The following is a 13,296-nucleotide window of genomic DNA, read 5'->3' on the forward strand; positions in this document are numbered from 1 at the left end:
AGCAATTAGTAGAGTTGAATATGTAATTGACACGTAGATCGTCGATGAAATTTAGTGAAAGGAATAGAATTTTTGTAGTTAAGTAGTGTGGAATTTATAAATGTTTTTTTTTCTCTTCATTTTTTAAAATCTATGGCCAAACGGGCCCCAAGATTTAGCAATTAGTAGAGGTGAATATGTAACTGACACGTAGATCGTCGATGAAATTTAGCGAAAGGAATAACATTTTTGTAGTTATGTAGTGTGGAATTTATAAATGTTTTTTTTTTCTCTTCATTTTTTTGGCGTTAAGATTGAGGTATTAAATATTTCTAGAGAAAACATCACATATTCACCTATATTTGCATATTTCATTCGATGACACTAATTTAAAACACATGTTTTCTCTTTGACGGAACGGAGAGACCGAGCTGCAAGAGAAGATGAAGAGGGTCTACTCTACAATATAAAGCAACTCGATTTCACTCAAGGAAGTGGTATTTTCCTGAAGGTAAACCAGGCATCAAATTATTCTCTTGGGTTTCTTTTTGTGAGTTTCACATATGAAAATCTTTAGTTTATCTACTAATCTGGGAGATCTTGTTGCTTTTGTAGATAAATATTTGAAACATTTTTTACTTGACTAGAATTCGTATGAATGCTATGAAGACGAATACATATATTTAGTGGTGCTATTGCTAATCAATCACTGGAAAGAGTCCTTGTGGCAGCACTCAAGACACTTCTGAGATAAGAGGTAGTGAAGAAGGTACAAATTCTACCCCCTTCATGGGTTTCCAAATTAAGCCTGATAATTACTTTTGGCGTTGCTTGTTAAAAAGGATGGAAAAGTCTGATGCTCTGTTAGATAGTTAAATAACCCACTTTTCGTTTAATAATGGGAAATAAGATTCAAGCTTGTGCAGAAATAAAATCATTAATTTGGCCTGTGCCAGATGAAAATCTCTGGTTTCTGTCCTCTAGACGGAGATTCAGATCATGAATGCGTATTTGATATATTTGTAGGTAAAGTTGTGTTTAGATTGAGTACAATGATGTTTAAAAGTCGACATCACCAAAATCAGATGCAGCGTTAATTTAGTTTGAATTTGATTTCATTGCACAACTCTTTCCTATGATCTTCCAAGCAAACTGAGCGTCACTTCTGTCTTTAACCGTGACAGACGGAGAGGCTTTTCTTATCATCAAATACCATTTCATTTTGGGATTTTGTTTTAGCTTTTGTTTGTAATGAAACAGTTCTGCGCTTGTCCCTATTATGATATGAGTTTGTGACAATTGCTTTTCCAGAAGTGTAAAAGCTCGTGTTGGCATATTATCCCGACAGCATGGATGGGAACTCTTTTTGGGTTGAAGAAGTCAAGGATCAGTTACCTGTTTCTTTGAAAAGTAAGAGAAATGTCAAGATCAAGAAACTAGAGTTTGTTGGATGGGGATCCAAACCATTGATTGAATTCCTTCAATCAATTGGTAAAGATACAAGCAGATCTTACTCTCAACAAGAGGTGACGACGATTGTTACTGAATATGTTAATTCGAATGGTCTTCTTAATCCGCAAAAGAAAAAGAGGGTTATGTGTGATGCACGACTTCATTCCCTTTTCGGAAAGAAAGCTATACCGCGGATAAAGATCGGTAATTTGTTGGAAGTGCACTTCAGTGAGAACCATGATGAATCGGAGGATGAATCTTCTGACAGTTCGAAAGAGGAGGATGTTGTAATAGCATCTAAGGGAAGAAAAAGTACAGGGAGTCCAATGAAAAAGGTTCCTGTTGTTCCTAAAAGCTGTTTTGCAGCTGTTATTGCTGAAAACATTAAACTTGTGTACCTGAAGAGGAGCTTAGTTCAGGATCTTCTGAAGACCCCTGAAAGTTTCGAAGATAAAATTGTGGGTAGCTTTGTGAGGGTAAAATCTGACCCAAATGACTACTTTCAGAAAAACACTTACCAGCTTCAGCAAGTTGAAGGTATATTTTCATTGTGCACTTTTATTTTCTGAAAATCCTATAGTGACTAAATAATATCGATGTTGTGTTGATGTTTTCCAAAACAAAAGATTTCCCTCCCTACAAGAGAGACTTGGGCAAAAAGTGAGGGAAGCAACAATCCAGCCCTTAAATGCTGTTTCCCTCCGTGTTTTTGTATGAACAAATCCTTAGTCATGGTCTCTTGCGAAGCATTTCTAGTTAAACTTAGAAAGATGCGATTGCTGATTGTTTCTAACATTAATATGGAAGTTGTAAGTACTCAGACTTCTTTACTATACTTAAACTGGTAAGAAAAAGGAGAAAGTAGCAAATAAGAAAGAAAACAAAATTAACAAATAACTCAAAAATTGCGGTTTCATGATTAAAATGTACAATAACATCAGAGTGATTTATTTATGTAAAGTAAGTGTTTGTTGTTTTACCTTGTTCTTTGGTGTTACAAAGACATACATTTTTATTCTTTAAGTGCTATATTTAACAGAGGTGAACTTGAGATTTTCCCATCTTTATATTTTTAAAAGAGAAAGATTGTTTTCAGCATTGTTGCTCCTCTTTACATGTGTATACAATAAGATCTCTCTGTAACAGCCACCCTATAAAAGCCAAGTTCTTTTTCGGAGTCGATTTTCTACATTATATTTTATCCCCTTCTATTAACAGCTTTTTACCCATAACAACAACATTCATCTTTATTAACAATATTCTTTTTGTAAGATTACTCCTCTATTATAATGAGTTTCTTCTTTTATTGGTAATATAACAATCATCTTTATAGAAATAAAATCTTGAAGATAAACCAATATAAATCTAGAGATTTTGACCAAATACTTTGAATCTTTTTTTTTTGGTAAGTCAACATTTTATTTACCAAGTAAACGTTACAAAGCAAAAATTAGTCGGTATGGACATAATCTCCATCCTTGCTAAACCAACAATTCATATGCTAGCTATGTCTATGGATAATTATTCAAATTGCATAATCTAGTAGCTATTCTAGGATACCTTATACCTCTCCCATGAATGTCTTGAATTATCTGTCTGATCAAGAAACCTGCTATCTGCTGCTTTTGTTGAAATATTCTGGCATTACGCTCTTACCATATATGATAAATGGTGCTGGCCATTGCCATTCTATACACAAGTGTCGTACTGCTTTTTCCTTTCATGCATTTACTGCCCGTTGTATCTCATTAATCCAGTTCATTGAACTTCTAGTTATGCCTTGCCACTGTAATGTACCCCTCCACATGTCTGCTGCATATGCACATTGAAAGAAAATCTGGTCATGATATTCATCCACTAGTTGACATAAGGGACAAGTTTGTACTTGTAGAACTCCCCATTTTGCCAATCTGTCTTTTTTTTGCATTTCTTCCATTCACTACCAGATACATGACGAATAACCATTTGGGAGCTCCAAAGTTTGTCCAAACTAGTGATATCCACTCTACCTTCTCCTTTGTACCTCTCATCTGCCTATAGATTTTACTGATGTTGTAATGTGTCATGTTTCTTTTGTCTTCCTCAGTGACCCCTGCCTCTTGTAAATGTTTTGCAGCCTTCAAGATCCTCTGTATCACCCAAGAAGCTTGTTGAGCCTGTATGTTCCAAATACCTGGTTTCCCATAGTAACTATGTATCCAGACAACCCATAACTTGTCTTTTTTCTGGCATAAATTCCACAACAACTTACCTATTGCTGCTTTGTTCCATGATTATATATCAAGAAAATTCATTCCACCACTTGCTTTTGGCCAACACAATTTGTCCCATGCAACTAATGCTTTCCTGGATGTCTCAATATTCCCTGTCCATAAGAATCTTCTGCACATATTCTCCACCGCTTGAATAACTTTCTTTGGAAAAGCAAAAATCTGAGCCCAAAACATTTGAATTGCATAAAAAACACTCTTGATGAGTTGAGCTCTACCTGCATATGATAAGAACTTTATTGTCCAACTTGTGATCCTACTCAGCATCCTGTCCAGTAGAGGTTTACATTTCACTATGGAAACTCTTTTAGTACTCAATGGCACTCCAAGGTACCTAAATGGTAGATCACCTTTCACATATTGTAACTCTTAGAAAAATTTCCTCTTGTTGTTCATGTTTTACTACTCCAAAGTAAACACTACTCTTTTCCACATTTGCAACCAGATCAAAAGCCTTAGAGAACATCATAAAACAATTATTGATACACATCACTGATTTTAGATCACCTCTGCAGAACATCAGCAAAACTGAACTGTACTATTTTCTGCTTTTTGCATCTAGGATGGTAGTGTAATTCAGGTTTTTGCTGCAAGGTCTTTAAAATTCTGGTTAAATAATCCATGGCTAGCACAAATAAATAAGGAGACATTGGATCTCCTTGTCTTACTCCCCTCTTTGCCTTAAAAGGTTTTTGCTGTGTCCATTTACCTGGATAGAATAAGTGACTGTGGTGACACATTGCATAATCCATTGTATGACTTAAGCTGGCATTTGAACGTCTTCCAATATTTGCTCCAAGAATGTCCATTCCAAGGAATCATATGCTTTTCTCATGTCTACTTTTACCATACATCTCCTGGAAATTCCTTGTCGACCATATCCTTTGACCAATTCATGACTCAATATCACATTATCATTCAAAGCCCTCCCTGGCACAAAAGCTAACTGATTTGGATCTCCACTAATGTTTCCATAACAGGTTTTAGCCTTGCAGTAATGACTTTAGCTATGATTTTATATAATGTTGAGCAGCATGATATAGGCCTATATTCACTGATTTTGGTTGGATTCTGCACCTTAGGAATGAGAATTACATTTGTTCAATTGATTGCCTTGTATATTTCCCCTGTATTAAAAAATTCTAGAACAACTTTAACTATCTCCTCCCCCGCCACTGGCCAAGCTTTCTTGAAGAAAACAGCATTAAGTCCATCCTTCCCTGGTGCTTTAAGATCATTTATCCCCTGCATAGCAGATTCCACTTCCTTTTTTTGTAACTGGAGCTGCTAATTTCAGTTGTTGCTCTCTATTAAGCTTTCCACCTTCCTTCATTAATTTTTTATCCACACTCGGCAGCCTAGTTGCATTCTGACAAGCAGTTCCCAGTAAAAGGTAATAGCTTCCTTTTCAATTGCCTCCTGAGAATGTACACTTATACCTGCAGCATTTGTAAGGCTAGATATAGTATTTTGTGCCAGCCTGTTCTTCATGTGAGCAAAGAAATAACTTGTATTTGCATCTCCTAGACTCAACCTTTGAACCCTTGACTTTTGCCTCATAGCACTCTCCTCAATTAAACTCCATTTCTCCCGTTGTTGTTTTAATGCCTTTTCTTGATCTTTATTAGCTTGCACCTGCCTCTGATCTATCATGTCATGTTGGATTTGTTGCAGTTGTGTTCTAATACTATAAATCTTGTCTATAACTCCTCTGAATTCTGTGTTATTCAACACTTTGATGACTCTGATGACCCTTTTGAGTTTCCTCCATACTTCTTTCATGCTCCCTTTATCCTCTCCTTGCCATGCTTGCTTTACTAAAGGTAGGAATCTTTCATGCTCTGCAATACAATTAAAGAATCTGAAAGCTTTATACTTCTTATAGCTCACCTCATCTAATACCATCTTCAAAGGAGGGTGGTCAGACACCCCTGATCTGAGTATAGCAACCTCCATAGTTGGCATTTGTATCATTCAATCTGCATTCACTAAAGCCCTGTCTATCCTACTACAAGTGTGACCATTCGACCAAGTGCCCCCAACTGTTTTCAACTCATGCATACCAGTGTCACATAGGAATTCATTGAAATCTGTTACTTTTATATCTTGTACTTGACTACCTTGTGGTCTGTCTTCAGCTCTCAATATTGCATTATAATCTCCCATGCACAATACGGGACCTTGAGCTGTAGTAACCAACCCCCTTAGATCCTCCCACAGTCCCAATCTATCATGAATGGTATGTAATCCATAAATTTCCACAAACACAAATGCCATTCCACTTCCTTTAATCTTTATGTTAGTTTGTATGTATTGGGCAGTCTTACTTACCACTACACAGTCTACATACTTAGGATCCCATAATATCCAAATTCTACCCTTAGTAGTATAAGCATAGTTCCCCTCATATCTCTACCCTGGTGCAACTTCCTGAATTATTTTATTAGCTAATCCTTCCTTTATTTTATTCTCTAGTATTTTCCCTCATAAACAGCTTTAATTCCTTCTGTTTATAAGGTTTATTTAGTCCTCTAATGTTCCAGGTGACTAGCTGCATGAGCTCTTGGGTTTATTCCATCACCTTCACCCTCCTTGTGCATATGTTGGCAACCCTCCAAACTTTTGCTTCCTTGCTCATACACATGTATAGTGTCAAACCTGTTCTGCATCATCATCTGCATATCCTGTGGTTTACTTGTGCTTCTTCCTGCCTTTGATGGTGTTTGTTTCCATGTCTCCCCTCGAGCTGCTGCTACTTGTTCCTTAATTTCTGGTACCTTTGCCTCCCCTGTTGTACTAGCAACCGTCTTAGGTTGCCATTTAGTTTTTTTCCTTGCCTGAACTTTCACCACTTCTTTTCCATGACATTTATGCCCCACTTGCATGCATTTAGCACAATACTCTGGTACCCATTCATATTGTACTCCTTGTTCAAATACCCTTCCATTGGGCTCTTCAACTTTCAACTTTCGAGGCAATTCCCTGGCCACATCCATTTCAATCAGTACTCGAGCAAAAGATATTCGATCAACTTTAGTAGTGCATTCATCTGCTTATAATGGTTCTCCTAAACCACTACTAATCCTGCTCAAGGAATCCATACTCCAACAACTCAGTGGCAAATTTGGGTATTTCACCCAAATTGGTGCTGTTTGTAAACTTCTTTGTTAAAATCAAATTCAGGACTCCAAACCATCACAATGATAGGTCGATTGTTTAGCATATTTGGTCCTGAATACAACACTTTCATTTCTATATTAGCAAATCCCACTAAGAATTATCCGTTATTATGGTAATACACCTTAGGCTTACTCACAATATTAACTTGTAAAGCTATGTACCTTTCCATTGCAGCTATGGTAGGTGATTCCCCTACAACATAGAGAATGAGGACTTGCTTCCACTCCTCTGTTGCTTTGTCAATTTCTTCCTTATTCAGCTCAATTACTTTTTCTCCATTCTTCATGACAGGAGTTATATAGCTCAGACTCATCCCTTTAGCTGACAACCTACTTGAGTTGAAGAAATTTACCCATTTCTTTTCCGGCTCTGCTTCCTTTGGGTCTTGTATGTCACTGCCTTGACTACAACTTGTTTCACCTTGAGCTTCTTTATCGCCATTTGCTTCCTTTTGTGCTGTTCAAATAGTGTTTCTGGTTACCTCCTTCGTTGGAAGAGGTGGCCACTGTTCCATTGAAACCTGCCCAGCCCTATCCTCTATGCTCCACCCTTCCCGGCGACACCACCAGCTTGGGTGCTTCCTTTTTCTTCCGTCCTCTCTCCATTCCGTCAGTTGGCTCATGTTAGCAGTTCACGCTAACATATGCCGAGATTGAATTTGTTTATTTCTTCAAAAGTATTATTGTTGGATACACACTTCCATCGTTAAAAGATTTCATTTTCTTGATAATCATTATAAAATGGTGACAAAGTGCTAACATTTAGTATAATGTATTAATCTAATTTTTAATTAGTGAAATATGCATATCTTTTGAAATTTTAAATTTGAATAATTTTTTTAACCTTTTCATAACATTAAGAAATAAACTTTTTGGATAATTTTTGCTTATAACAACCAATGAATATTTTAAACATCAAATGTTATGGGTGTTTATCAATCTCCTCCTAATGCCATTCTCTCTTCTCCTTTTCATAGTCATTGTTCCTAGTGGAATTCTCATGAATCTCCAAGGGCAACACAAACAATTAGCTTACTCCCATGCGGGTACTGGACAACAAAAAGGAAAAAGAAAATAGCTACTCCCAAAAAATGCTGTTTGCCTAACTATGAATCCTAAAATATGTAGTTTACCTGAAACTTTGATGATCAAAGGCAATTTTGAATCAAAGGGGAAACAAATGCTGTCTTTTCCATTAAGTAATATTCTCTATCCTCCTTGCTTCTTTCATTGTAAAGCTGAATGCTTCACAGGTGTAAAAAAGGTTATGGCAGCCAGTGATGCAGCTTTTGAAATTCACCTTCAACTTTCAAATTTGATGAAAGACATTCCAATATCATCCTTATCTGATGATAATTTTTATGAGGTAAGCAACTGTTAACAGTATATATTCAATCAAAGTGTTGGATGGCTCTGATTCGAAATTACTCCATTCTCTGCCCCCTCTTGGGATCGATTATGGCAATTCTGAGACTGAATTTGGCAAATCTGAGTGGTTTTTAATTTTTACAAAAAAAGAAAAAATGATTTCTTGAAAATATATTCTATTCAAAGGTCGAGAATGCACCAGAGGATGCTTACTAATTGATCAAAACTAGGAATATACAAGCTTGAATGTTTTAAATTTATTTTTTTAAAATTATTTTTTCATCTTTTCAAAAATGGTGGTGTCCATGTCATTTTTATGTGCACCTAACATATGCCACTACGTAACTGTCATCTCCCACTAGCATAGGTACCGGGTTAACTGGTCCCCTGTGATATTGTCTCACTTCATTGACCATTAGGTCACACACCCTTGAGTGCGTAAGTTGCGTATTATTGGTAAAGCTACTTCTGATTGTGTGGACTACCTAGGTACTTGGTCTGAGAAACTCCTTGTCACTATTTAGCTATACTAAATATGCTACTACTATAAGTACTCTGCATTTAGCATCTACATATTTCATATTTGTAGAACTGCTTGATGTTTTTGGATTGAGTGTATTTGTCAATTTCTTTCAACACAATGGCTTTGGTATATAGAGTAGTCTCTCTCTTGTATGATGTTAGTCAATAGATTTGCTTACTTTAACAAGATTGGAGGGCTCGTGTTTCTTATTGACTAATTTTTTATGACTCCATACCTAAATATACCCGTGTCTCAAAATATTCATCATATTTCACTTCTCCAGAATTTAACATAATAATGTTTGACCAAGATATTACTGTAGATATTTCACTTCTCGAGAATTTAACATAATAATGTTTGACCAAGATATTACTGTAGATAGCTTTGTAAGTTTACTTATTTGTAATTTTTATATAGTTTCTGAAGTTTTAATTGTTATTATTCAAAGGGAAATTAATCTATGTACAATCTTATGTAAAAGTTGGTATAGATTGGCTCTGATAAGAGAACAAATGCAACCTGGGGGAAGGAGTGTATCGGATATATATGCATATAGTGAGGGTGTATCCTTGTGTGTATTCACACAAGCAGTCCATCATCATATAGTGGATGTCAATCTACCGCAACACTTCTCCTTTATCCTTACTCATATATATACACACACACACAAAAAAAAAATGTCTAAAATTTGTTTGTGCAAATGTCAAAAGCTTTTCTTCTGTATGAACACTTGCTATATACCATTATATTTCTGCTTCATTTGTTCAATATTGTATATGTTTCCTCTTTCATAAGAATTTCTCGTTCTCTTGACAGGAAGAATGTGAGAATTTGCGTGAAAGAATAAAAGCTGGTTTGCTCAAGAGGCCTACTGTTGTAAGATATCTAAAGCACCAGCAAGTCTTTCATTCTATAATTTATCTTGATAACCGAGATATCCCCCAGGGCAATGGCGCATGGTGTAAAACTCGGTGGATAATGGGCCCACCCTCTACCCTTCTCCTCTCAAATCAAACCCTTCTGTCCTTCTATATTTTCTTCTTCCTTTGTTTTGCATCTCCTATTTTCATTTGCTTGTGACGTCCCTTTCCTGTCAAAGGTGATATATTACGGTCCTACCATCATTATCAATTTCTCTTCTTTCTTCACTTCTGCTATGCTCAAAATCTGATTATCACTTTGACGTAACTGGAATCAAGAATTAAATTGCATACAGAAGAAGCTGATTATCTTAAGTCATGTTCACATATCTCTTTTTTTTTTGTTGGTGCAATTTTCCTTGATTTGATAACAAAGGAATCTCTACAAGGATTTTAAAGATGTAGCCAACTGATTATGGATATTTTCTCAATCCTGTATTTGGTAGAGAATCTAGTGAGATTTGTAAAAAGATTCCGCTTCTTCACTTTGAGGTGGATATTGTTGATTCCCAAGGAGAGGATGAAATACACACAATTTGTTTAAAAAAAAAAAATTCTTCATGAAAACTTGAGGTTTTCTTCGCTGTTGATTGTGTAGACCTTCTGAGGAATGATCACTTGGACAACTTATATATAAATGAAAATATATGGAAAAGAACTGTGTCTAATATTGTCTTGAGTAGGTGTATCTCTTCAAATTGGCGACCTTTGTTCTTTTCTTTTACAAACTAATAGCTTCGATCTTAGTGTCTGACCCCTCGCTTCTTCCAATATATTTTCTTTTTTTCTTCTAAATTACTTTTCTGTAGACTGCAGCATTGGAAATTGTCAGTTACTGTATTCTTCTAGATTTTGACACTCTCAATGATTTATTACTCTGAATAACTTTGGTGTGAATGTTTAGCTTAGATTTTGCATCGCCTCCGAGTTGAACTATGTTAATACTTAATATCTGCTCCTATTCTTTCTTCTTATGAATGCTTTTATTTATGTGGGGAAGAGTAAATCTTAAGTTTTCTTGTCTTGTTAGTACTATAGGTTGAGATTTAGTTCCATTTTGAGTTATGTTTAGTGCATTATAACTTTCTTCTTCAGATTAGTAATGTATGATCTTTTTTTCTTTAACGTCATAACTTTGTTTTCAAGTTGGCAATTGATTTACCCACTTCTTGGCAGTTGGAGCTTGAGTCAAAAGCGCAAAATCTGCACAAGGATATCACTAAGCATGTAAGTTTGAATTCTCTACCGAGTCTCTTTGTCTGGTTGTCCTTGTCAACTGCATTTTTTTGAGCTGGAAGTTATTTTCTCAAAGAAATGGTTTGTGAAAATCCATCTACACTATGCTTATTATATGCAACTTTCAACCCTTTTTTCCAGGCTAGATCTTTGACCTAATATAAATTGATGTTGTCAATAATCCTGTCTGTATGTTCAGACCATACTCCAGTTGGAAGACTCAGAAATGTGAAATGTGAGTGACTGAGAGGGAATTTGTTCACACTCTGGTGTACATCGTTATAGGAGTTATTATTTTTATTTTTGGTACATTGTTATAGGAGTTATGCCTTCAGATAAATCTCTATAGAAGATGAACTAACAATATCACTCAAAATATTTAATAGAAATCAACCGACAATAGTGAACTATATTCAGAAAGTGTTTGTAGGTGTATAGGCTACATGTTCAGAACACCTATTCATAGAGGGAAGCTGTTGAATTAATTATGTAATACCTAACGAAGGATTAGGAGATCATTCCATAATTACTGAATCAACAATAGTAAATCATTTTGGTTGTGGTTTGTGGAGGAATATCATGAAGGCATGGGAGTATTTTTTTTTTGGGAAAATATCTCATTCAAGGTCAAGAGGAAGACTTGATACAACTCTGCAAAAGTCAAAAGAGTTCATCATTGCCACGGGAAAACAATAAAAACTGTGCAGAAACTAGATTCCCACTCCTGGGGAACACTATTTCGTTGACCGAAACGATAAAGATATTGACTGATCGACTATATTGATAGGCGACCCTCGAGAGGAAAGATTTATGTTGGAAAAGGCTGGAAAATTTACTTTGGTACCAATGCCTGTAGAGGCCTTTTGATATACCTAACAATTCAAATAATTTCATTCAAAGGACTCCCAAAGAGCTTGGATAAACTTGCTAATAAATACTCTCATCAAATGAGATATCTAGTCATGTCATCATGACATAATTGAGCTTGACAACCAATTTTCGATAATAACCTGTTCGAGAAGAAGCTCAACATTCAGGTTTACAGGAGTAATATTTATTGGTTTTGCAATTCAGCATACCAATTTTTTCTAATACATCAAAAGTATACCATCTTTAGGACATGAAAGTTCCACATCCATGTTGAGAATTATTATTGGACTAACTACCCTTTCGAGCAACTATTAGGAAACTGCATGAAGGAGACAGGCTCTCATCTGGTGAAGGATGTGAATTCGACCCAGTGTGTTGCTGCTGGGAGTATTAAATAGGAGCAGCGGCTGTGGGAAGGAACGTAGGAGAGATACTGATAGGATTCTTGGAAGGAGGTTTAGGTCAGACAAATTATCTTCATAAACTATGATGTTGTCTATTTTCCAAGTCATCTTCCTATTTCTCTGTTCTCTTATTTGTCTTTTTACCACATGAGATCAGTTTTAGAGGTAGGTACACAGTGACATCATCTTTTCATGAGAAGCTGTGGCATTGAAAATCCCTACTTTATCAAGTTCACTTATTGAATCATAGAAGAAAATTTTGTCTGAATGAATTACCTTCGACAATTGAAAAAATGCTTAGTGAGTTGAGCTTAAATAGAGTAACATGGTTATTTTTTTTCTGAAATTGGTAACTTTAAATAGAGTAACATGGTTAGTGAGAATTCATATAGGCAACCTCAACTTGCTTGGGACTGAGGCATAGTTGTAAATGAAATCGACCTAGACTCTAACTTAACCTTGAAATCTGGCTCATGAGATGATGATAAGCATATAAGGAGACAGTGTTCAATCAATGCAGGACACTTAACACCCTTTCACGCAGCTGGAGTTGGATATTTGATGCATGGACAATATAATAGACTGTGTAAAAGGGTAAATCAAGAACAGGGATGGATCTAGCTCTATTCCTTGTCAAGAAAATAGACTCTGCATATAATTCAATCCCATAAGCTAGCTCATAAGGTCGGAATTACCCAAGCTCATATAAAGGGACCATCCCGTTCTCTCAAATAATGTGGAACACTAAATATTTAGGGGTCGTTTGGTAGGACGCATTAAAATAAATAGTCCATGTATTATGAATGGAATTATTTAGTACTATGTTTGGTAAGAAATTGGGTCTATGTATAACTAATACATGGATTAGTTATACCTCCTACATGATATTATAGATGTATCACTAATACCTTCCATTTGGAGGTATTAGGAACACATGGGATATACCATGGGATAAGTTTAATAAAGACAAAAATATCCCTCAAAACATTTTAATTATTTTGTTTTATTTCTTGATTTTATGTTTTATGGTTGTGCTAGTAAATTTATTTAAAGAAATTAATATATATATATATATATATATATATATATATATAT

The 13,296-nt window shown here is 35.5% G+C and overlaps 1 protein-coding gene across 4 annotated transcripts in view; it reads left to right on the forward strand.

Annotated features, from left to right (window-relative positions):
- The first annotated feature begins 291 nt into the window (after positions 1-291).
- The window catches only part of LOC107008068 (uncharacterized protein At5g08430), a 19,087-nt gene continuing 6,082 nt past the window's right edge, over positions 292-13,296 (forward strand). For 2 of the 4 annotated variants that reach the window (XM_015206972.2, XM_027915053.1), the window contains exons 1-6: positions 292-490; positions 595-748; positions 1,291-1,968; positions 8,134-8,246; positions 9,588-9,647; positions 10,868-10,918. In XM_015206972.2, the coding sequence (XP_015062458.1) occupies positions 1,329-1,968; positions 8,134-8,246; positions 9,588-9,647; positions 10,868-10,918 (864 nt within the window). In that variant the 5' untranslated portion in view covers positions 292-490; positions 595-748; positions 1,291-1,328. The remainder of the gene's footprint in view (positions 491-594; positions 749-1,290; positions 1,969-8,133; positions 8,247-9,587; positions 9,648-10,867; positions 10,919-13,296) is intronic. The other 2 variants (XM_027915043.1, XM_015206974.2) reach the window with 2 other exon arrangements.

The sequence above is a fragment of the Solanum pennellii genome, chromosome 1, assembly GCF_001406875.1.
Source record: "Solanum pennellii chromosome 1, SPENNV200".
NCBI lineage: Eukaryota > Viridiplantae > Streptophyta > Magnoliopsida > Solanales > Solanaceae > Solanum > Solanum pennellii.